The sequence below is a fragment of the Indicator indicator genome, chromosome 31 (assembly GCF_027791375.1).
Source record: "Indicator indicator isolate 239-I01 chromosome 31, UM_Iind_1.1, whole genome shotgun sequence".
Lineage (NCBI taxonomy): Eukaryota > Metazoa > Chordata > Aves > Piciformes > Indicatoridae > Indicator > Indicator indicator.
This window is the reverse complement of record NC_072040.1, coordinates 1,850,301-1,875,085: the sequence shown is the minus strand read 5'-3', so window position 1 is coordinate 1,875,085 and position 24,785 is coordinate 1,850,301. Positions and strand designations below refer to the sequence as shown.

Genomic DNA, 24,785 nt, shown 5'->3' with positions numbered 1-24,785 from the left:
AGTGTTTTAATTTTTCTTGCATATATTTAGATATCTGTTGTGTTTCCTTTGACCTCTTAAGGCAACCTGCCTTTCTTCTTTCATTTAGTGGTAACATTTATTCTAAATGAATTTAACTAGGGCAGGACAATTTGGACTTTCACAGGCCTTAATTATAACATGAAAATTAACATGGGAATTATTTTGCTAACAGGACACTCCTTTTGAAACTGCCTGCTTAATGCTTCTAAGAAAAAAGAATATTTACTTCCTACAGCCATTTCTGAGATGTTAGTTAAGATTCCTGCAGTTTCTGCACCTTGCATGGCTTAACCAGATGGCATCAAAAAAACAAATAATTAGGGATTTTTTTTTTTTAATACTCTATGCTATTTCCTGCAAGAAATTAGAGATTCTATGTGAATGCAGTGTCAGATATCTAAGAATATTTGTATTTTGTGGACTTTGGGGTACAATAATTCAGGAAAGATGAGGGCTGTTGGCCATAGTCCAGAAGACAGCAGGAAGAATGATCAGAGGTGTAGAAAACACAGCATGTGAAAAAAAGTCTTTCAATCTTCAGGTTTAGTTGTTTAGTCTAAAGAAGAAAAGAAAAAAACTGAAAGGAAATTCAGTGTGTACAGCTTTTCTGTGAAAAAGGAGAAAAACATTCCTCATGTCCACTGGGAGCAGAGGAAAAAGTAGTAGGTTTAAATTACAACAAAAGAGATTTAGGTGAGACATTACAGGGGAAAAAAAGGAAAAAAAAAGCCCTTTCCACTGTAAGGATAGTTAAGCACAAGAATTGCCTAGGGAGGTTATGAAGAGGTTAGACAAACATCTGTCAGAAATGATTTAGGTATAGCTAATCCTGCTGTGAGATAAAGTGTTGGACTAAATAACCTTTTCAGGTCCCTTCTAGCAGTATTTTCTGTGATTCTGTGATTAGGATGCTGTACTCACACTGTCCTGCAGGAAGGTGTCTCTGTGCAGGGATGATATCATTGTGTTCTGCATCGTGAGCTTGGCTTTGGTTTTGAGGTGCTGGGGAGAACAGAGCTCTGATGTTTAAAACACTTTAGCTTTATTCTTAATAATTTAGGAGCTTCAAGCAGGGCATTAGGAGCTTGGGTTTGCACTAAGGGTTATGGGTACCTACCTCAGAATTAGTGGCTTTTACTATGGCTTTGAACTTGCAGTGAAAGACTTCTATGGGTGAATGCTCAGTTTCTGCTTATAAGTATAATATGGGGGTGGGGAATAGCAATGAAAAGTATCATAGCTTTCCATGAGTAAAACCAAAATAAAACCATGTTCTAAAGCTGAATATAACCCAAGATGTGAAACATCCTGGAACTGACAGATGGAGAATGATATTAAAGTGACAGATATTGTCATTATTACCTCATCAAAGAGAGCATTGAAGGCATCAGTTTAAGACTGTCCTTATCCTCTCTAACTTTGTTCTTCTCTTTGGTGTTCTGCCACCCCACAGGCTTTGCATTCAGCACTGCATTTGGCAGCAGTGTGTTTGCAATATTGCTTCTGCAGCCTGAATGTGGCACCAGCACAGCTACACATCAGTGGGCTTTGTAAAACTCCATCTGGAGGAGCAGGAAATAAGAAGCTTCTGATTTTGCAGCAGTTTAAAAGTCATACTCTGCATGTAATGTTGACATTGTCTGCTCAGTGCCACTGTTCCTGCAGAGATGAGGTCATGGTGGTGTTTGACACAGGCATGTGCAGTCACACCAGAGCAGTGACTCAAGGGTTTGTTTTTCATGAGGGGGGCTGGTTTTGAACCCACTAAGGAACATGGGACAGTTCTTGATTTGTTGATCCTGTTTGATGAACTTAAAGATTCCTCATCACATTTTCCATGGCATAGTGTCATAGCTTTTTGCAATTAGGTGGTTAGCTGCTCGTTTTTCCTCCAGGAACAAGCAGTTTCTGTATTCTTAGACAATCCCAGATTTTCACTAGGAAGAGTTGGGACGGGAGAAGGCACAGCATGTGGCAGAGAGGTGAGCCAGTAAACTCATCCCCTGAGAGGACCCAGGTCAGCCCACACCCCTACTCCCCAGTCTCCAAAAGCTGAATCCAGAACAAACTGTACAGGGAGCAGTAACAGCTTCGTGGGTGCAACTGTTTTGATACAGGTTGTCTGCTGGAGGCAGAGATAAGGATAGCTTTCAAGGCTAATATGTTTGGTGAGGATCACAGGAGGTTAGGGGTTGGAAGGGACCTCCAAAGGGCATCGAGTTCAACCCCCCTGCCAGAGCAGGACCATAGAATCCAGCACAGGTCGCACAGGAACACATCCAGACAGGTCTTGAAAGTCTCCAGAGAAGGAGGGGAGAGCAGATCATGGAGGAAAGGGAAGTCAGTAACAATCTTTAACAATCTAAATGTCAGCCAGGATTCAAATTTCAGCCTTCAATTGATTTCATACACCGTGCTGGCTCTGCTCCTCTCTCTCCTTAGCAGTCATTAACTGAACCTGAACGTGCTTGTATCGATAAACCTTTTTTTAACCACAAGCTATTAATTTCTAGAGCAATATAAATACAGGTGTAATTGTGATGTCATGTTGTCAGAAGCCATTTCAAATACTTTTCAGAGCCACAGGTACATGTAAAGTGGTAAGTATGCCATAACTAATGGTATTATTAGCTTGATTTACTGCCAGCCAGTCAGCTTTGCAAAAATCAATCCCCAGGCTTATAAAATATCTCCCTAAAATTGACAAATTTTTACACTATCAATAACAAGAGAAAAAAGAGAAGTTACAGGATTATCTTTTCCTTTCTTGTGCATTACTTGGTTGGAAGGTACCTTACAGATTGCTGTGATAGATAAGAAGTGTGAGTATGAGAGAAAGAGAGAGAGAGGTTAGAGAAGCCACAAGCTGTAAAAAGTTTAGGAAAAAAAATAAATCTGTGTGATGTTGAGACAATTCAGATGCCATGTCCAACAAAGATTGTCAGTAGAACAAATGTGGGTATGTTAATATATTGAACCATTAACACATGTCCTTATCATAATGGAACTTTACACAGTGGTAGCTCCTGTCAGATCCCACTCGATACCCACAGCATGTTTGTCTGATGCACAGAGAGACAACTGTATCTATTTCATTCCAGCTCTGAACTGACACTTCAATTTTAAATCACCCACAGAACACCTCAGCCTGCATTTGAGCTTCTCCCTGATACTCTTTGCTATTTGTCATATTTCTGTATGAGTATGCTGAAAAGATGTAACAAGCAATCTGCTGCAGTCTGTGTGTGTGTGGTGCATTTGACCTCTGGACAAGAAAAGAGTTTCATCCTCCAGTGCTTTTAATTCTTATCCTTGCAGAGAGTGAATTTGTTGCTTGCATTAAAATAGTATGTCTCGTTAATGCTGAGAAGCAGTGACCCACATAGCACAATGGGTTCATCCTGCTATTTCCCAGCTTTCTGTTCATGTATGTCTTAGCAGCAAATCAACTCAGAAATCATTTAATCAGTCTGTCAATGCATCCTTCTTGTCAGTTGTTCTGAATCCTGAACATTGCATTGTGATGGTTTTAAGACTGTGTCTTTAATTTTTCCTCCGGTGTGGTGGGATTTCAACCCACCACTCTGTAACATCCAGTATCCCATCGGGCAGCACTGGGCAAAACAGGTTTGGAACCTAATACTAGATATTCAAACTCTGAAAAAAAAATAGAGCTCCCAGATTGACAGCTTGCACACAGAAAAATCCTAACAGGACAAGTAAAGTAGGATCTGGAAATCGTCTTGAATTTTGAGGCAGGTTGTGGTCTGGAGCCATCCCTGCTTGGTAGCGCTGCTGAAACGCTCTGCACACACTTCCAGGAAGCAGTGACCTTATGTTCCCCCTGGAGAGAAACAAGCTCTCATTGCTTTTCTGTTATCCCCAGGGGCTGAGGCTGGAGCCTGGATAGTTTGTAACAGTCAGTGCTATGCAAATGTCAATCATACCCTTGCTGTGTTTATTTCCAGTATTTACGTGTTGGTTTAAGTGCTTGCCAGTTCTTTTAAACCTTACAGAGCCGACCAGGCCAACCGAGGTCTAAAGGAACAGAACACTGTATTAGTGATATGCTTAATACAGTTTTTTTCCTCTTGTAGATGCAAGATTTACGGAATACAGAAGGAGCCCAGTATAGTTCCCATCCTCAGATGGCAACCATGAGGCCAAGGGTTCAACCTGCAGATATTAGGCAGCCAGGAATGATGCAGCACGGGCAGCTGACTACTATTAACCAGTCCCAGCTCAGTGCACAGCTTGGTTTGAATATGGGTGGAAACAGTGTTCCTCACAACTCGCCCTCTCCACCTGGAAGCAAATCTGCAACTCCTTCACCATCCAGTTCAGTCCATGAAGATGAAGGAGAAGATAGCTCTAAGGTAGGCTTAGATGCTAGGATTTCTGTGTAAATGGTGGATATTTTTAGGACCTGCTAACTGAATCATATGGCCACAGTTATTAAGGTGATACTTTATGCGTTGGTGGTGGTTGACTGAAGTGAATAAAGGGTTACAAATACAGAGTTTCCAGTCAATTCTTCAGGCAGCTTGAGTAAAGGACATCATTCCTCTTCCTGAGAGCAAACTGGAATCCTGTAACACTCTCAATTGCACGGAGGAGATGTTTGTTCCCAGTTACAGAAAGATCAAGTTACCACCATAAAAGGTATGAGCAGTCTGTACAAGATCTGCTAGTCTTTGCTACTTGGTCACAGGGTGAGGAAACAGAACATCACAGCCACCAGCACAGTAAGAGCCTCTGTGAACTTTGAAAATCTCACCACGGAAATCTTGAAGACCCTCTATGCATTTGTGCTTTGGGAGGTGCCAACACTCCCTCAGCACATTTTAAAGCTGTGTTCTAGTGTCAGCACAGGCATGAAGTAATATTAGTGAGTACATAATACATTTCTTCAAAGGATAAAAGTCAATTTCTCCAGCAGGTTTTGTATGTAAAAGCCTCCCCAGGTCCTGAAAGCCTCACCCCCTCCCCCCAAAAAATACACAAGTGTATTATCTTAATTTTGCAGACACAAAAGCTGAGACACAGAAAGATTGAGACTTAGCACAAAGCCACCCCATAGAGCAGGAACAGAGCACAGTGAAGTTGAGAACCTCTCTAGCTCTGTTTTATGCTCACTGCAAAAGAGCAGTCCTGTTACAGTGTGTACCATGGCCATGTCTTGTGGGGAAAAGCTGCAGACTTGAAAGGAATGTGAAGAAAACATGTTGTGAGTCACTGAGGAGGTATAATCCAGTCAAGAAATGTAAGTCTGATGTGTTTTCAAATTATATTGTTTTTCATGCCTCAAGCTATAAAATAATCATGTAATTGGAGACGTATGCTTTACCATGTTGTGAATAAATTCTATTTCAGAAGTTTTATTTCAAGACTTTCCCCTGATTTTACAAACTTCAGGGTTTCAAAATTACTGAATAATTCATACATTTTAAATGAGCACTTCCTTACTGAGGGAGACTTTAGCATACAGCTATGTAAAAATAATTCCGAGCAGCCTTTACTTTGTCAGAATAATTTCTTTGCTACTCCTGTTGCTTGGCTAATATTTTTACATATTTTGGTGGGAGTGTGCAAGATGCTTCAAACTTCTGGAGAAAACATCCACTCAAATAATTAAGACACCTTTTCTGCTCCTGTAAATTATTTCAGTTATTGAATTCATATTTTTCATGTACTTATTCACTCCAGCACTTGGGGCTAGCAAAAGTGTAGGGTTGTGGTTTGGGGCAACCAGGACTCATCTGAAGCTAATTACTTCAATAAAGAAATACTAAGCACTGCAGAACAAATAAAATTTGGTCCTTTTTTTTTAAATGTGGGAGCCAGTTAAGCCAGTTTATCCAGTGTGCAACTTTTTAACAAGTCATGTTGTTTTGGAAAACTCTCTTTAAAATTCTCTTGTGCTCAGTGTAAGGAGCAAAAGGTGGGAAAAGGCACAAGGCACAGCACAGAATTAAATTCACTTTGCTGAAGCTGATGTGTTGCCTTTAAAATTCCATAATTCTAATTTCTCTGCTAAGAGGAAAGTTTTAAGGGATTTTAAATTTGGTTAATAATAACAGGGGGATTAAATTAATCTCCAGTTATTAAACTGGAAGTTTGATGTGGGGTAGGGTATGCCATAGCTGTCTTCTGGGGCATTTCTTAGGTCTTCATGGAAAAACCCTGCTGTTGGCCACCATTGGAGATGGGCAAGGGGATGGCACACCTGACCTGATGCAATGGTTCTGCAGTAGATCCCTCCATAAAAGACAAGAGGTTTTGAATAATCAGCCTAAAAGTTAATGTATTGCTGTAGTTTATGATTTAAACCCCTCTGTGTATCTTTCTGTCCCATTGCTCTGGAAGCCACAAGAGGATAGTTATGGATGGTTGGAATAGCCCAGCTTTCCATGGAAATCTCTTTCCCCAGTTACTACACTACTACATTTTCTCAGAGCAGCTTTGAAGGGCCCTGTAAGGCTGCTTCTCACACCAGAAATCCCCTTCCCAGTGAAAGAAGACACAGGATGGGGACAACAAGAGCGTGAACAGCCATTGTGTGGCTGAACACCCAGCCTGGTGTGTGAAAGAGGAGCCACTGGTCCTTCGCTGGCAGGTTTGGTAGGGAAATCTCTGACAGCTACACTTCTGGTTCAACCTGGAGAAATAAAATACAGACATTCTGGTGTCCTCTTCATGTGTGCATAAGTGTATAGAAAGAGGATGACAGAAGGTCTGGGCAAATATGTGTCTTGTATGCATTTGGACTAGAAATGCAATTGTGTCCCTGGCGAGCCACTGTTTGCCATGCATGGAGAAAATAACCATTTCAGCTTAATGCACATATTCCAAGTGCCAGTAATAAGGAAACTTCCCAAACTGATGCAGTCGTTCGTGTACTGAACTTCTTGGATGTTCACTCTGTGATAAATATTCAAATTGGTTTAAGCTGTATCCAACACACACAGAACTAATGGCAGCAGCTGCTAAATACCTTTTGGCAATACTCGTTCTCATAAAGGCTCTTTCATATAGACTCTTTTTTACTTTAAATATCATATATTCCCCTACATATGAATTAAAAAGGGGAAGGGGTTGCATTATAGAGGGCTCAGCTGCCCTACACGCTGCTGCTCTCAAAGCAAGACAGATGAGGTTGCTTGGCCATAAGATCAGTGACCACAGTAGTGTTTTTATAAGGCCATCAGAAAGCTTCGAAGTCCATGGAACTATGAAATGTAGGTTCAGATCAATGATTAAAATGGTGCACAGCCCTGTGTGTCCTTAATTCTTCTGAATTTAGTATGTGGTGTTATGGTTAGATGAATTTAAAAAGGGAGAAATTAAAAATCAGTAGTTGTAAGTCACTAGAAAAACATTCTAGACCAAGTGGCCACTTTCCACATGCTTTATTCTGACTACCTCAACAGTGGAGTATTGCATTTCTGTAATTCTTGCCATAATTCATGCTGTTGGATCATTAACCATGTAGCCAGTTATTGCCAAGGATAATTGTGAGCTGCTGGAAGCATTGCTGGTTTGCAAGCATGTATTTGTTCATAGATGGGTAGCAGGGCTTCTTCCACGCTCATTTGAATCTCACTTATGAGAGAATTTCAGATAATGTATTTTAGAGGGAAGTGGGAAGAATTAACTAGCAGAAATCAGGATGACTGGAGAACTGCTGCAGCATATTCTCTTTATGTGGTGGAGGGTTTACAATATTTACTTTATATGATAAGAGTTATAAGTAGGATTCTATGTTGTCTGTTCAGCCTATTATGCAGATGGTGCTTGATTAAAATCTATTTTAAACTACAGCGATTACTGCAAGATAGTGTGCATAAAACAGCTCTCCTAGCTCCATTAAAGGCTTTGGTACTATTGCAGTTTATTTTAAATATGCTTATAGACATTTTCCAGCTTCTCAAGGGACACTTAGATATCAACGATGTGCCTTACTTGATAGTTTTAAATCCTGCTCTAGATATTCTTGTGATCTATTATGTGTGCAACATGGTTAATGCACACTTTTTTAAAGTGAAAGATTATTGCTTTCTTGTGATAAATAAGTTAAATACATCACCATAATTAAGCAATAAGCCATGACAGGAGGTGGATTACCATGAGCTAACTATACCTCCAGGGATTTTGAGGCACCAGTCTATGCCTAGCAGAATATATATGGTTTTTATTTTATTTCCCATCTGTCTCTGCTTTGGTGGTTAGGAGTGGAGACTATGAAGCTGATAGAGTGATGGGAGCATAAGGTAGGCCATCATCTCAGCCATTTGCAAGGTTATTAGTAGTGGAATTCTGGTATTCTTTTTATTTCGTTATTTTCATATAAGACAAACAGAATTTCCCCTGTGAGTACTCACTTTTTAACAGTGGGGGTTTGAAGTCTCTTGATCATTCAGTTTGGAGAGTAAGATGTTAGATTTGTTCTCCCAACAGCTGGCCAGAAGTCTCCTTGCACAAGTTCCTTCAGCATGGTTTAAAGATGTGGTGTGTGGTTTAAAGGTGATGTGGTGTCCTAATATACAGAGAACTTTTAAATCTCATTGGTCCAAAATTACACTGAACGAGGAAAACTTTTAGAAAATAATATTGCGTTTACATGAGTGAAGGGAAAAGCTGCACAGCTAAACCCAGATAGATCAGAACAGATAGTCCAGAGGGGTCTAAACCATCTGTACTGGTAAAGCTTTGATTCTTCAGATTTTAATTAAAAGGTGTGTGGTGAAATGTCTCTAGCCTGAATAATTTTATTCACCATCAGGTCTTCTTCAAAGTCCCTAGAAGGTGTCCCACCAGTTGCAGTAGACATTGGTTTGAACAGTAGTCTGGGAAAGGGTGAGGATGAGGGAAAGGCAGAAACGACAGCATTCCTGCTGTCTGCAGGTCGTTCACATGGCTGAACTGGTGGTCAGGCTACAATGAAACTAATTTCATTTCAATTTATTCATGGTATGCATGTTATAGCCATTAGCAATAAAACTTAGAAGAGGTGAAAAGATGACCAGGTGAACTATAAATGAGATTATAACAGTTATATGAAAGCAAAGTGTAAAGCACTTTGAGGGGGAAAGGTTACCTAATCTGGAATACTTATGAATTTTTATATGTGGCTAAGTCAGATGGTGTCAATATTTGGACTTAAATGATGACAACTAAAACTCCCTTTTTGTATGCAATATCCAAAATCTCTGTGTATCACAGAAGCAGTGACAATGGATGAACTGAATTAAATTAGCCCTTTTTTTTTTAATAGCACTATTCTGATTTTATGTTGCAGGTCAATGGTGGAGAGAAGAGACCCGCTTCAGATATGGGAAAGAAACCCAAAACTCCCAAAAAGAAGAAGAAGAAGGACCCAAATGAGCCACAGAAGCCTGTGTCTGCCTATGCATTATTCTTTCGAGACACTCAAGCAGCCATCAAGGGCCAAAACCCCAATGCTACTTTTGGTGAAGTCTCTAAAATTGTAGCCTCAATGTGGGACGGCTTAGGAGAAGAACAAAAACAGGTACAACATGTGCTGTAGCTCAGAGGCTTTGCTTCAGGGAAGTGCTGTCAGGGTCAGCTAAGCACTGTGGGCAGCTTCTTTTGTTTGCTGGGATGAAACTTGAATATGTGCCATCTCAGGCATGTGATTGAAAGAAGCTGAGATAAGCAGAGTATTGCTTCATTTCTTCTGTATGCAACCAATGAAGAGGAGTTCTTTTAGTTCTGGGGTGTGACACACATTTTTGGGTTGTATTTGGGATTGTTTTATGCCAAAATTGTGGTGGGCTTAAGATTTTATGGTGGCATTGCCCTGTCTATGACTGTGTGGTGTGAGAGGACCTTGCTGCCAAAAACTCTGCCTGTGCAGTGGGACCTGACATATGTCTGAGCTCCTAGATGCATATAGGTCCCTGCCCCATGATGCCAGAAAGGGACCTGTGCTCACATCTTCTCCTGACCCACTGGGCTTTTATGAGAGGAATCAGAGATGTGTTGACCCAAAAGGATCTAGGATGGACCCTGACAGTATTCTGGGATATTCCCAGCATACAAGTGGGCTGTGATAGTTGTTTCTATCTTCCATTGAAAGGCTTTGGTTCTGCAGTGAGGTTGGCAGAGATGGATCCAAAACTTTGACTGACTGAAAACTCAGACTTATTCTGTCTGGTATCCATGGTTCAATAAAGTCAGCATTTGGAAGGTTTAACTGGAGGAAAGATAACTTTCTGAATAAGGGATCAAAGAAGTGGCATGTTAGGGTTGTTTTGTTGTGTTGTCTTTTTCTTCTCCTTTTTTTCAATACATCCAGCAAAAACCAAAGTTATGTCATAGAACCATAGAATAATTGCTGTTGAAAAAGAGCTCTAGGATCAAGTCCAACTGTTGAATAGTAGTTCAAGACTACATCATGGAGATAAACCTAAAAGACTATAAAATGCACATTTCCTTTGAGCTTGTCAGGCTGCTAGCAATGCCAGCAGAAAACTGAAGTCTTTCCACAGAATCCTGTTTAAGTGCAGTGTGAGAAAACCTACATTCCCAGCTTTAACTTGGATTTTTTTATTTGTGGTTGAAAGCAATAACTGAATAAGCCCTGCACTGGAATGGCAGAAAAATATTTATTTTCCTTATCTCTGTTGTCCTTAATTTAAGCTGGAACACAGCAGAATGCTGTGTGATGTAATTCACATGACATATCCATGAAAAAAAAAAATGGCTACAACTAGATTTGCAATCCAATTATTCCAAGAGTTTGAGTTAGCATATCTTTGTTGCTCTTTGACTCGTTTTGCCTATTCATTATCATCTATTAAGCAGATTGTTGAAACTCCAGGCCCAGGCCCTTTCTAATCTAGCACTGTAGAAAAAGAATAAAAGTCCCTATTTAAAAAAAAAAAGGGAAAAAAAAAAGAAAAAAATTAGCAATCCTATTTTCTAGAATAAACTTAAACTCCTTCTTTATTCCATTAGGGATCTAATAGTACAAAGTAATGATTACAAGACATCTTAACTGACTGTAATCTGTGTTTTAAAGTCCTAATTTTTCAGATCCAGAGCATTAGTAACTGTTATGAAACCTATGCCTCTGCTAAGGAAATTGGACTCTAAAAATACAAATGATTAATGTAGCATTTGGAATTTGGCATTGAAGAAGCTTCAGGAACTCAAAAATAGTTAAATAAAGAAACAATAACATCATTAGAGGAGTGCTTTATTGATGAATTATGCTTGCTGAAAAAGGATTCAATTATCATAAAGCTTCTGGCTTTTATGTTTTGGAAGCTAATGCATATTCTGGAATTTAAATAGAATCATGTTTCCTGAATTGGAACTCTTTTTACTATTTAAATAGTAAATATAAACGAATCAGAAAGTAGAACATAATGTAGCTATTCAAAAAGAAGAATAACTTCATGTTTTCAGGCCAAAAATGAAATCTTCTTTGTTCTTATGACCTGAGCCAGTTGTTGTTTTTTTTTTTTTCTGAAATGCATAGAATCCTTCTTGTTTATTCCTGGAGATTGACCACAGAATAAATAAAGGTATTGAAGCTCAGTACAGTTAAGACCTGAGGGCAGCATATTTATGTCCAAGCCTTTGCAACAAAATGTTGATAACCTGACATATCAGACCACAGCTCAGAAGGGTTTGGGCAAGAAGCTCATATGTTTTACAAACTGCCAGGAAACCAGGGAAATGTTGGTTGAAAAAGTAGGATTTGAATGACAAAAAAAGGGAAATGTTAGCATGGACTAGGTGATGGTAGGTGTCTTAAGTCAGGGGGGAATTATACTTCAAATAGATCAGACTTTGATACTCCAACTGTGAGAGTATTGCAAGTTCCTAAAGCAGGTATCAGTGTACTCTCATTTTACTATATGAAGACATTTGCATTTTGGGGTCATATGCTTAAACTGTTCCCATTAGTTTCAGAGTGTACAGAGTGTGCTTGTGCTTTATTTGTCCAAAACTTTCTGCACAGAGCAGTTTAGCAATGAAAAGGTCTTCAGTGGTCGTGGTGGACTTTGTCACGGCTTCTTCTCAAATTCTGAATTGAGTGCAGTGATCAGAAGCAGGGACTGGGCATTTGCTCTCATTTTTTAACATTTTTAAATGTTTTCTGAGCCTGTTCTGATTACCAAACCTGTGAATGAAAAGCAGCTGTAGCAACAGTTTGTTGAGGTACATTCCCCTTAGTGCTGTAGCCACAGTGCAGGGATATTTTCCGTGGCTTTTCTAGTTCCTCTCTATGATCACAACCCTGGTTTCTCCATAGCCAGTACTATACTTCTGTGCATCCCATTTTTATAGCTTATTGATATACACCTTTGCCCTTTGCACACATTTTTACTGCAAAGGGGAGGAAAATAGCCCCCAGGAAAGAGAGTTCAGCTTGCTAAATGGTTGAGTCTCTGGCTTTCAGACAGATCACTGGTTCAAACTGGGTAAAAAGGCTACTTAGGTCATTTTCTGTCTTTAGATGAAAAAGGAAATTTTGTAATCAGTACCAGATGTGTGTGTACTAAATGAACCTTAAGTTTCTAATTGGAGTCCTGGTAAAGCTGTAATAGATGTGGCAAATTACAAACAAAATGTTCTTGTTTACGTTAGTGTAAGAGTAAAACTTCAGCCAAAGACTGTAATAAATGAGCTATTATTGTAAGGATTGGCTTGAATGTCTGCTCAGCATCCAACAGAATTAATCTCTGGTGTAGCTTCAGTGACTTAACTGGAAATCTAGCAAGAATTAATCTGGCCTCCTATCAACAGCTTAGTAGTGTACATACCCAGGTGTGTATGTGTGCTTACTTAAATGCTAGACTTGCCTTGCATGAAGGAGGATGGATTCACCTAAAGAACCCCAAATGCAATGATCAGAAGAAGCAACTGTTTGAGTGCTTGTAACATATGCCTTCTTTCAGGCTGCATAATTCATAGACAGTAGTATTAGCTGCAAGAGTTCAGCTCAATAGCAACACCTCATTATTTTATCCCTCAGTATTTATTCCTATGTTTGACGCCTCATGAAATTACTACTAATGTGTTTGTATAAGGGCAGATCTGACACAAGTGGGAAGAATTTAATTTCCCACTCATTCTTTCCTGCTGATGTGTCCTCTTCCCCTGGTAGAAGTGGCAAGTGTAAATAGTTAATTTGCTTCAATTATGAGCCTGTCCTGCTAAATTAGAAGCAGCAGGAACATGAAGAGGCAGAATTATACTTACGAGGCAGCTGACAAATCCTCGGCGCTCACAAAATCGAGTCGTTTGCTCCTCATTGGTGCTCCAAGACCCACTAGATAAAAGCTGCAGCTTATTCTTTAACATCTGATGGAACTTGGATTGTATGCCACCATTGCTCAAGTGTGTTGAAGTCCCCCTGCATTAGTGTTAACGTTTGTGATGCTGTTACCATTTTTGTTATAACCGACAAGCTTCCAAGGCTTCCTCTTCTGGGCACTAAAAATAACCCAGACTGATCTGAGCATGAGAAATAGCAAACCATGTTTTATAAGTTTCTCTTTTGATCATGGGGAAGTTTTAGATGTAGCAGCAGATTCTTCAGTACCAAGATGAATCAGGTAGATCGGGAGGGGGTTTACAAGTAGTGCTGGACACTTCATGCCTCCAAAGCTTCTCTTGTGATGTGAGATACCACAAGTCAGATCAAAATGCACCCAAGATCAGCATTTCAAGAGACCTTGGCTCTGCCTGGTCTCAGGAGACACCTAACCTATTTCCTTCTCCCTCCCAGGGTACAAGGCTGTGCTGCTGTCCAGTAAGTTTCAAACCAACACCTCTTGTGGTGTCACAACAGGCCCTGCTAAAAGTTTGTCTCCATCTTTCTTACTGGCCCCCTTAGGTACTAAAAGACCACAAGAAGGTCTCCCCAGAGGTTTCTCTTCTCCAAGCTCTACTCTCTCAGCCTGTCCTCACAGCAAAGGGGTTCCAGCCCTTGCATCATTGTTGTGGTTTTCTCTGGAATTGCTACAACAGGTCCATAGAGTTAATTTTCTACTCATTCTTCTTCCCCACCCTTTATCCATATATTTGAGCTTGATAGGAGCACAGCTTAAAGCATTTGCATGTGAAACTGGATTTAGGCCAAACCATTAACTTCCATTCAGGCTCATATACTTATTTTTAAGAAAAATAATACCAGCAAGAGCAAATAATCACTACAGAAACCATATGTTTGATGTCATTTGTTTTCCACCCAACTTTCATCTAGCAGGTTTCAGAAAAAATGTGCAGTCCTGCTCCTGTAAGCTGCAAGCATCAAGCCTGTGAGGTTAGATTGGCTCAAATGGCTGCAATTCTCAATGATCTCCATCCAGTCTCACTGTTTGTGCTAGAGCTGAATTTGGCCTGTGATCTTTCCCCTGCATGCCAGAAAGACAGATTTCTTTCCCCTAAGCCTCTAATATGTCATCAGTGTCTTTTTCATGCTCTACAGTCAAAGAGACTGCTGAGCCATACAGCTAGCCCTGGGCCTCTTTCTGTTACTCTGTGTACCTAGATTAAAAATCAAATGGGAACATATTTCAGTATCCATTAAGCAATTCTGAGGATGGGTTTTTTTTCCTGGCTGCTGTGGGAATATCTCTCTTCATATTTTAGACGAGTGTGTGCAGCTCTAAGGTGCCTTTGCTGCAAAACCAGGAGATTAAAAGTAGAGATATGTCTCCCTCTTGGAAAAAAAAAAAAATGTAAGTTTTCTGTATGAGCTGAGGTATGTAGAGCCAGGAAGGACAGTCTGAATGTGGAATTTAACTCTGGATCGCAGCCTACTGTATTTTATCAGATGCCATTCCTGTAACCATAGCCTGTGAAAATGACACTCCCATGGGTAGTGACACTGTGGAGACCAAAGGGACAGAATCAGTCATTTTGCTTTCTGATTTGCTAATTTTGCATAGGCTGCTTTGGGGAAGGTTTGGAACACTTCCCAGCAGAACAAATGTGGGCACCTTTACATCATTTTAGAAGACAAATGTAATTTGCTTGCAAGTGTCAGCTCTGAAGAGACATCCATGAGATAAACTGGAAACTTCCCCTTCTTTGTCATCCCTCTAGCAGCTGTTTAGGCAAATCCAGGGGAGCAGCATGGTTCTTCAGAATGTACTTTGTCAGATAGGAGATTTTTTTAGACTACCTGAGGCACACATTCTGAAAGTCTCTTTTTCTCTAAGAGCATCAGGCAGTTAGCTCACCCTCTCCAAGTCTCCAATATCAAAGGGGGCTGCAGCCAGTGGTGCCTTCTTCCATTTGCACCTGATACTCAAAACTGAAGATAAGTTTGCAGAGGTTTGAGGGCCTCTTGTGATGATGATTAGTGGCAAGGAGGTCTGTTTCCCTAAGGAAACATGGGTGCAAGCCACTTGGGACAGGGTCCTACTGTGAGTGTGGTGTGATGTGTTGCTTATTTTCCACAAGCAAGTTGAGAGGAAGTTCAGTGGGAAAAGATGACTAACCAGAAGAAAATCTTGGCTCCAGGCATTGCAGGTGTATTTCAGTTTTATATATCAGTGATGAGTTTCATGTTATCCAGTGTGGGGAAGAGTCACTAAGCCTGCTGCAAGGAATTTATGATCCAGGAAGACAAGACCTAAGCAGCAGTTGAAATATATAAACCAAAGTATGGCCTGAAGTTGGCATCATAAAACAGAAGTGCAGATAGTCTACTGTGGTTTTAACTTGGTAAATCTGGTATTTCTGAGTGCTTGTGGCCAACCATATAGCCCAACCCCCTTCTATCTCCAAAGGAAACTTTTGGGCAGTCAGTTTAAAGATATATCTCTCTATTAATACAAAGAGTTCAGCCCTCAGTGTAGGCTGCTACAGTACTGGTAGTCCACAAGTGTGGTCAGCCCAGGGCACATGAGCTAAAGGGTCTGGGGGCTGGTCCCAGGCCCTTATCTTAACAATGAGGGAGCCCAGGGTGTTCATTTTCCCCAGTGGCCTAATTGAGATGCTATCTTACATATTTATGTGCACAAGGTAGAGCTTCATGCTTACTCCTTTTGGAAAGTATCTCCTCCATTGCTTCACACTTTCCTAAGCAGCGTAAGGGAACTTGGAGCTCCCATACTGGGTGTATTTTGGAAATGCAATTAAATAATAAGCTAAGAATCTGAGTGCTGCCCTGTGTAAATTTGCATTCATGGAGCACAGTAGGAAAACAATGTAGGCAGCTTCCATTTGTAGACAAATGAATGCAATCTTGCTGGTTTAGTCTACAGCAAACTGAAGAGAATAGGCATAAATTAAGCTGACCCACCCTGCACAGACAAATTATGTGATTTCTGCCAACATTCAATTTCCACAACTGGGACAATATAGAAAAATAAAATATTGTGCAAGGAAACAAATCTGCTGCTGAATCAGAGTGGGCCTTTATGGACTGAATGACAGCCAGCTGACATTCAATGATCATGTTAATTGAATTAAAGCAAGCAAGAAATGACTTAATTCCATAAGTATATGTTCCTGTCAAGTTACTTATTTAATAATTGTTGCTTGCTCGACAGAGGAGGGGAAAATGACCTTCTAAAAGAGTTCTGAGATGTTAAAAATAAAACTAAATATTGCCACTATCCACTATAGTTAAGCAACAGAACAGAAACCTGCTTCTGGTTACAGGAAAAATGTTAAATGTATTATTGGAAATTATGTGCCTCATCTTTTGGCACTGTCTTAAGCATGAAACTGAAAAGAGCTTCATCCATTTTCTAGAGCTTGCTTGAAGGCGCAAGCCTTTTTCCTCCCCAAAAGTACTGTAAGGATGCAGTTTTGTTATACTTACTACAACACAAAACTATGGAAACCTGAGGGCTAAAACTTCTAACAGCTGAAAAGAAAAATAAAAAATTAGGTTGGGAGGGCCATCTGATTTGCTCAGACTTGTTAGAGGTGCTGCTAGAAGTACTGAGGATGCTCCTCACTTGCCCTGCCTTCATGAACCCCCAGCACAAGTCCAGTCCAGCACAAATCCAGTGAACTGGTACCCACTGCCACAGCCACAGTCACTTGCCTTCAGAGAAAAATATTGACAGCCTGACCTTGTTGCTACTCATGAAAATTAGCAGCTCCCAAGATGGGCAGAACCTACCCTGATTTTTAGTATAAGCCAGGACTAACCAGAATTTCTCAGAACCCTAGAATGGTGAGGGTTGGAAGTGACCTCTCAGGATCATCTAGTCTAATCCTGCTGAAGTAGAGTTGCAAAGCCCAGGATCACATCCAGGCAGGTTTTGAATGTCTCCAGAGAAGAGAATTCACAAGCTCTCTGGGCAGCCTTCTCCAGTGGTCTGCCACCCTCAAAGAAAAGAAATTTTTCTGTTCTGTTATGTTCCAAAACTAACATGAGGGTCATGCTGACCTAAACAGTGGGTATCTTCAAAAGGACAACAGCATGCAGACAGTGAGATCTCAAGCTGTTACCCTTAGAGGACATGCCAATACCCTTAGAAGGTTGAGTCTAGGTGATCTGACCACCCTCTAGATAAGCCTGACTGCAGGGACTGTTCTGGCCAGTACAAAGCAGGTCACCAATAACCTTTCCCCACCCAGTAAGGACAGTTTTACTATAATGACCTTCTATTACATGGTTCATATTACCACGGTAGAGATGGTGTTCACTTGACTGTTACTGACCCTCAACGTGAGGAGAAGCTTCTTTACAGGTAACGTGACGGAGCACTGGAACAGGCTGCCCAGGGAGGTTGTGGAGTCTCCTTCTCTGAACACAATCAAAACCCACCTGGATACATTCCTGTGTGGACTATCCTAAGTGATCCTGCTTTGGCAGGGGGATTGGAATCCATGATCTCTTGAGGCCCCTTCCAACCTCTAATGTACTGTGATGCTGTGTGACTTACCAGAATACTCAATGAAAGAGGACAAGACAAGGCACAAAGTGAACTTGGTAGATGTTGAGGTAGGAAATAATTAAATGTTTGCATGATGAAGTTCCTGTGAAGCAGTGAAGTTTCAGATGGAGATTTGCAGAACTGTTGCTAGCTTCATATTGTGAAGTTAGCCTTGTAAAATACGACTGTTTGAGGGAAAAGTCAGGTCCCGGAGGGCTCTTTCAATATGCCCTGACTGGAGGAGCACAGCAGGAGTGTATATTTTTTATATTTGTGTAATGCAAAACCAAACCCCACACGGAAGCAGCAGGTATGTGATCTTTTGAAGATCATTATTCTGTGTAAATTTCTTTGTTCAGCCCTGGTTTTCAAGCTGGCTGTGGGAAGGAGGCAGAGGCATTGCGATGCACGAAGCGGTGCGACTTAAGTCTTTGTGCTGTAGGTCAAGCTAAAATTCATTTCAGCAGCTGGGAGCAGATTGTTGACTGATTTTTCTTTTTCTTTTCTCTTTTTTTTTTTTCCTTAATTCATTTTCAAAACAAACAGTGCATTTCCCTAATAATCACAAGCGATTACGACTTAAAAAGCAAATTGCTACCAGGTTGTTGTTTTGCTAGGGGTTTTTTTGCAAAGCAGTAGGAGATCAGCCAACACTATATATTTATCTTAATCTGGAGAAATTACAAGGGTGTTGCACAGCTAAAACCAATCTTCCCCCCCTCCCTGCTCTGTCTTTATATTTACAATTTTAGAAACCTAAGACTTCTCTGTTTCCATTATGATCTTTTGCTTCCCTGGGAAGCGAAATCTTTAATCCTTTTAGGCAGCCTCTGAGTTTTGCCAGCTTGTATCTGAGGTTTGTTCTGTCTCTGAAAGCAAAGGCTCAGTGAAACAAAAAAATGTTTCATGAGCACATTCTTTATAAAAATTGTGTTGTACTGGATCCTTCCAGCCTGACACATATTGTCCTCTGTGTGTGCTGCCAGGCCCTCTTCATTCCGGGTTCCGCTGGTTTGAGTGCATTGGAAGATCAAAAGAGACCACTTTGGAGCTTGATAAAGTTTATCCTTCTGGGGAGGGGATGTTCCTGCGTGTTTCTCAGCCATGGAATTCAGGAAAAGACCCTAAATTTGTAACAAATAGCTTTGCCCATCTTTTGCCTTTGAGTCAATCAGTTAAGTAGGGAGTGTGGAGTAGGAGGGGAAAGGTGTGGATAGTTTTTAGTCTCTTTATGGAGGCTCTCTGCAGGTGTCCAGGTTGTGCACCTGGCTGGAGAAGTGCACAGCAGAGACTCAAAACTGCAGTTCCATTTTATGTTGTATTGTGAATCCCAAATGCCCATGGACACATGAATTAACCTCTGGCATGTGACCTAAAAATGGTGAAATATAACAGGAATAAAAAAGTGAATCTTCTTTCCCTTTGTCTCCCTTACTTTTAAACCTTCCATCTGGATATCTTTTAAGCTTCCCCCTGCAATAAGAAAGACTGAGAGTCAGTCCTGAATAGCTACATAAAGAAGCTTGCATGACTTCTAAGTCTAGCTTTTCAGAAAAGAAAACAAACAAAACCCCCCAAAACCTGAAGACTGAGTAATTCATGATAATATTTGCAAAGAGAAATGCTAACTTGTTCCTCAATCTGTGACTGCCATGGCTAACACCAAAGCATTAGCTGGGGTCAGAAACTGGTTTTCCTCCTGAGAACTTTCAGCCCCAAATATCTATGTATGCTTTTCTGGCATCACACTACTGTAGTGCTATGAGGTCCTGCTTAACCCTGCAGATAATCTTTGATCTTGAAATCTGGGCAAAATGGAAGTGATTCTCCAAGCTTTTTATTAGGAGATTGTGCACATGCTGCATTTAAAATAACTTGGTGAGTTGAGAGAAATGTACAGAAATAGCTCCATGCTCCTGAGAAGTTAATTAGACCGATATGGGATCAAGACTGGAATAATGACTAACATTTATTATCCTTAGCAGCTCCATGAGACTTCTGTGACTGCCCCCAACAGTTTATCCAGGGAAGACAACCTCTTAGCTGATCTGTGTGGGGCCATCATCTCCTCCTTCATTTAGCTGGAATGTCTTTTTGCATATTCTCTTCTTCCCCAGAGGGTTTTAACTCATCTCACAAGTGGAAGCCAGTGGAGAGGCCCACACCTGCCTCTCCTCATCCCTAAAGGTCCCATTTGAAAGCACACCCCGCGCTGCACTTGAAAATGAAACCTGAGATGCTATGAGGGATATTGTTTCCTGAGTCCTGCCGGGTGGTTAAAGGGTGTTTCAAAGTTGGAACAGTATTTTCTTTAAAATATTTGATGTTTATTATTTCACCTCTTTAAGCAACAGGAGGAGGGAAGGCTGTTTACCTAGCAAGACTTTATGAAGATGTGATAGGGAAAACCAGAACCAGATTAATTTACCAATGTAACACTCTTTGTTTTTAGGTGTACAAAAAGAAAACTGAAGCTGCCAAGAAGGAATATCTGAAGCAGTTAGCTGCCTACAGAGCAAGCCTTGTATCCAAGGTAACACATAATGTGTATCCATACACACATATATAGAGTGACATATTGCAAAGCGTTTTCAATCCCATAGTATTTAGTGCAAATAGCCTTGGTTTTTATCACCTTAAATTTAGGTTTAAGGTGCAAATGCTCAATAAAAAGTCATCTGTCCATGAAAAGATATCCTTTTGCTTCTGGTCATAGAGACAGCACTGCTCCAGACTGGGAGCATCATCACAGCCCAACAGAGGAACAGGTTGCTCAGAGAGGTGGTAGATGCTCCACCCCTGGAAATACTCAAGGCCAGGTTGGACAGGGCTCTGAGCAACCTGATCTAGTTAAAGATGTACAGTCAGAAGAGATTTTAGGATGTCAGGAAGTGATAGGACTGGGAGGGAATGGATCCAAGCTAGAGGAGAGGAGATTTAGATTAGATGTTAGGAAGGAGTTCTTCCCCATGAGGGTGCTGAGACACTGGCACAGGTTGCCCAGGGAGGTGGTGGAAGCCTCATCCCTGGATGTTTTTGCAGCCAGGCTGGATGTGGCTCTGAGCAACCTGCTGTAGTGTGAGGTGTCCCTGCCCATGGCAGGGGAGTTGGAACTAAATGATCCTTGAAGTCCCTTCCAACTCTATTAATTCTATGATTCTACCACATGCACACAAACAGGTTTTTTTTTTTTTAAATATTCTTCTTGTTGGCTAAAGATTGATCTAAAAAGTTCAAGGTATTCCAATAGGTTTTGAAGAAATGCATAAAGCCAACTTTTCCCTTGTGAAAATAGCTTGTGTGTCATTACTCTGCACAACATGGACACTGTTCACATTAACACTCTGTGTGGAATCATAGAATTGTTTCAGTTGGAAAAGACCTGTAACTTAACATTAAAGTGGCATATTTATAGAAAAGAAAAGAGAAGAGAAGAAAAGAAAGAAAAAGAAAAGAGAAGAGAAGAAAAAAGAAAAGAGAAGAAAAAAAGAGAAGAAAAGAAAGGAAAAGAAGAAAAGAAAATAAAAGAAAATAAAAGAAAAAGAAAAGGCTATTTTTATTCTGGTTTTATTTTATCTGAAAGAAAAAAAAAAGTCCATTATGGCATTTTCTGAGGTTTGCTTTCAGAAACAAAAATTGAAAAGATTGTTTATCAGTTGAGTGCATCAATCCATTTGTGCAAATATTTAAATTTCTTGTTAGTCAGAAAAGCACTGAAGCATTTTCTTAACTTTTAAGCAATTATTTAAATTCTGCCCATAATGTAATGGTTTCCTCTAGTGTGGAAAGTATCAGAATATAAACTTAACGAAGCTGAGTACTAATTGCTTGCTCATGAACACACTCAATGAATCCAACAGAGCTGGCATGTAACTAAAGCAAGTCCATTTTGGAATAAGGATGTGAAACCCCCAGATGTAATATTAGATCAGTATATTTTAAATTATCATTATTAAATATTTATATGGCACCAGAGGAGTTGTAGTGCTTTGGACAAGCATGTAAGCATGAAGAAATATATCTCTCTCTGTATATATATAAAATACATTATTAAGATTGGAGTCCATCTGGTCTTTTATGTCCTTGTGTTAAATTATCTTCCATAAAAGCTACTTTGGGAGAATGTTATTAAGATTTCAAGGGCTCATTCTCCAAAGTTAATAGATGCCAAAAGTAACATACCTTTTTCAAAAATGCTGTCATGCAATATTAATGAGCTGCTCCCATGGTCTGGTTTACACTTTACACCACACTCTGTGTGAGTCTCATCTCATATGCTTAGCATCAGGTGTTCACCCTGGGAGCTCCTGGGTTGTCTTTACTGCATCTCGTTTAACCTTGCTTCTTTACAGGATTTTCTGTGCTGCTCATCCCAGCAGTGCTCTGGTATAAAGACAAGCTGAAAGAATTAAGCCTGTTCAGCCTGGAGAAGAGAAGGCTCCAGGGAGACATTTATAGTTACATTTCAGTATCTGAAGGGGACCTACAGGAAGGCTGGGGAGGAATTGTTTGGGAGGGCTTGGAGTGACAGGACGAGGGGCAATGGTTTGAAACTGGTGCTGAACAGTTCTGGTTGAAGTTTGTCACACAGACACCCAGAAGTCACTCAGACACCCAGTATGTATACTTCCAGACTGTTCTTTGAGAAAATCACAACTGAAAAGAGTGGAAGTGTCACCAAAGCCTTCAGTAACAGGATTGCCAGTCTCCAGTCCAATTTTAAATGCTTTAGTGATGCCTGTACCCAGTAAATAAGGTAGACATATGATTGTGTAAATATGTCAGTTATGCATTAATTCCCATTTAATCTAGCAGTTTATTTCCTGCAATTTCTCCTTTTTAAATTTTTATTTTCATAATTATTGAAACTAATGGGGCTGTTGTTGAGTTTGTTCATAGGTGTAGCAATTGCTATGTGAAGTCAAAATCCCATAACAAAGCATTATCTCCTCTGCTATGCAGATTGCCATATTGCTTATAGTACTGACTAAGCCTTTGCTTTGTAAACAAGTGTCTTTAGATTTGCCCTTAGTTGCAACTTTTACTACTATTCAGGTCCAGAAATGCAGTCTCTGGTATCTGGTAATTTGTACAGCATTACATAAAATGCTGTGAATTGCAATTTTACTTTTTTTTTCATAAAACAAGCACTTTTTTTTTTTAATTCTAGCTTATCCAGCCTTTTTTTTTTTTTTTTCTGGCTGACATCAGAGTTTTGCTGCATCTTTCAAATACATATGTATGCTTAATACAGATGTATAGGGGTAAACATGAAATGTTTTCATATATTATATATCATGGACTCACAGAATGGGTTGGAAGGGACCTTTAGAGGTCATCTGATCTCACCCATAGATGGATAGAAGTGCATCTATGTGTATTTATATACCAATACATTCATATTCTGTGTTTAATAGGCATAATGTATATGTGCATATAAGCAATACCTATAGGTGTTCACCACAGAAAAACAACTTTAGCTGTTTGAGTAGTTCAAAGACCTTCTCTTCCCTGTTTTGTTCTCTCTGGCTCAATGATTCTTTAATTCTCTCCATGTAGTGACACAACTCCAGGTTTCATGCAGACATCTTTTAGCAGCTATGGCTGAAACTAAAACCTCTCAGCAAGGAGAATATTATTCAAATTCCAACTGCTCGAGCATATTTCAAAACTCTGATGTTGCTCTATCAGTGGTGTCCTCATTTGACATTGCTGCATTGGAGATTTTGCTGTTCTGTGGACAGGGCAAATCCTTCGGACATGTGAAATTGCTTCTTGAAGTATATGGCAGAGGCAACCTTCCCAGCCCATCACCTTGCAATTATGCTTCATAAAAAAACTAAAGGTCATGTCTAGTAAGGCTGACATTGCCTTAGTGCCATTAGCAGAGCAATTTGTAACCAGAGAGTTTTCAGGCACACAAAATCTCTCTTACAGTCCCTGTCTTGTAATACAATTGAACAGCTGAAGGAATTTAAGTCGTTTAAGACTGCAGTGAATAGACATGGAAAAGTTTCAGCTACTTGGTACTTCATGCTTTTGTGATACCTCATGTCTTATGTTCTTTCTGAAATTATTGTGAGGTAGTCAGAAATTTTCCAGGGATCAGAACAAGTTCTGCACCATGAGGGTGGTGGAACACTGCAACAGGGAGGTAGTTGAGGCCCCATCCCTGGGGACATTAAAGGTCAGGCTGGACAAAGCTCTGAGCAACGTGATCTAGTGAAGCATGTCCCTGCTGACTGCAGTGGGTTTGGACTAAATGACCTTTGGAGGTCTCTTCTAACCCAAACCATTCTATGATTTGTTAAATAAACACATATATTTGTAAAACAATTGTCTAATCTGATGATAACACCAAGCAGGCCATCATCTTTTCTAGCAAGGAAACCAACTATCTACTGCAGCTGAAAATGTAGAGCAAACTCTATTTAAGTTAATGCCATGAATTCAATTTGAGGCTAAATCTAGCTTTACATTCAGCAGTGCAAAAAAACAAGAGATGCTCTCACAGAATTACTGCCAAAAATGACAGAAATGTCTTGAGCTTGAGAGAAGCCAGATTTTGATTTGGAGAGGAACTGTGTTTGTGTTTGAAGTGAGTTAATAAAACCAGATTTCACTATTAGCCTAGTGCTTCCATTTGGGGAATTAAAACACTTGTATCAAATTAAAGTTGCATATCCTCTATCACAGGTACCCAGGTTACATTCATAAAATATCCATTTTTACTTACAGACCCTGAATGAATCCATGACAATCCCCTATAGATGATGGCAAAATGTATATTTAGATTTGAAGATGTTCTTCTGAGCCACCTCAGCTAATTATAGATGACAACCCATGGCTTACTCCTTTGTTCTGAAACGTCAAGAACGTGTC

At 40.1% G+C, this 24,785-nt stretch overlaps 1 protein-coding gene across 1 annotated transcript in view; it reads left to right on the top strand.

Annotated features, from left to right (window-relative positions):
- Window positions 1-24,785, top strand: part of TOX (thymocyte selection associated high mobility group box) — a 196,328-nt gene that overhangs the window by 159,417 nt on the left and 12,126 nt on the right. Inside the window, exons 4-6 of the mRNA XM_054394740.1 lie at window positions 4,119-4,397; window positions 9,320-9,550; window positions 20,356-20,436. Of these exons, the coding sequence (XP_054250715.1) occupies window positions 4,119-4,397; window positions 9,320-9,550; window positions 20,356-20,436 (591 nt within the window). The remainder of the gene's footprint in view (window positions 1-4,118; window positions 4,398-9,319; window positions 9,551-20,355; window positions 20,437-24,785) is intronic.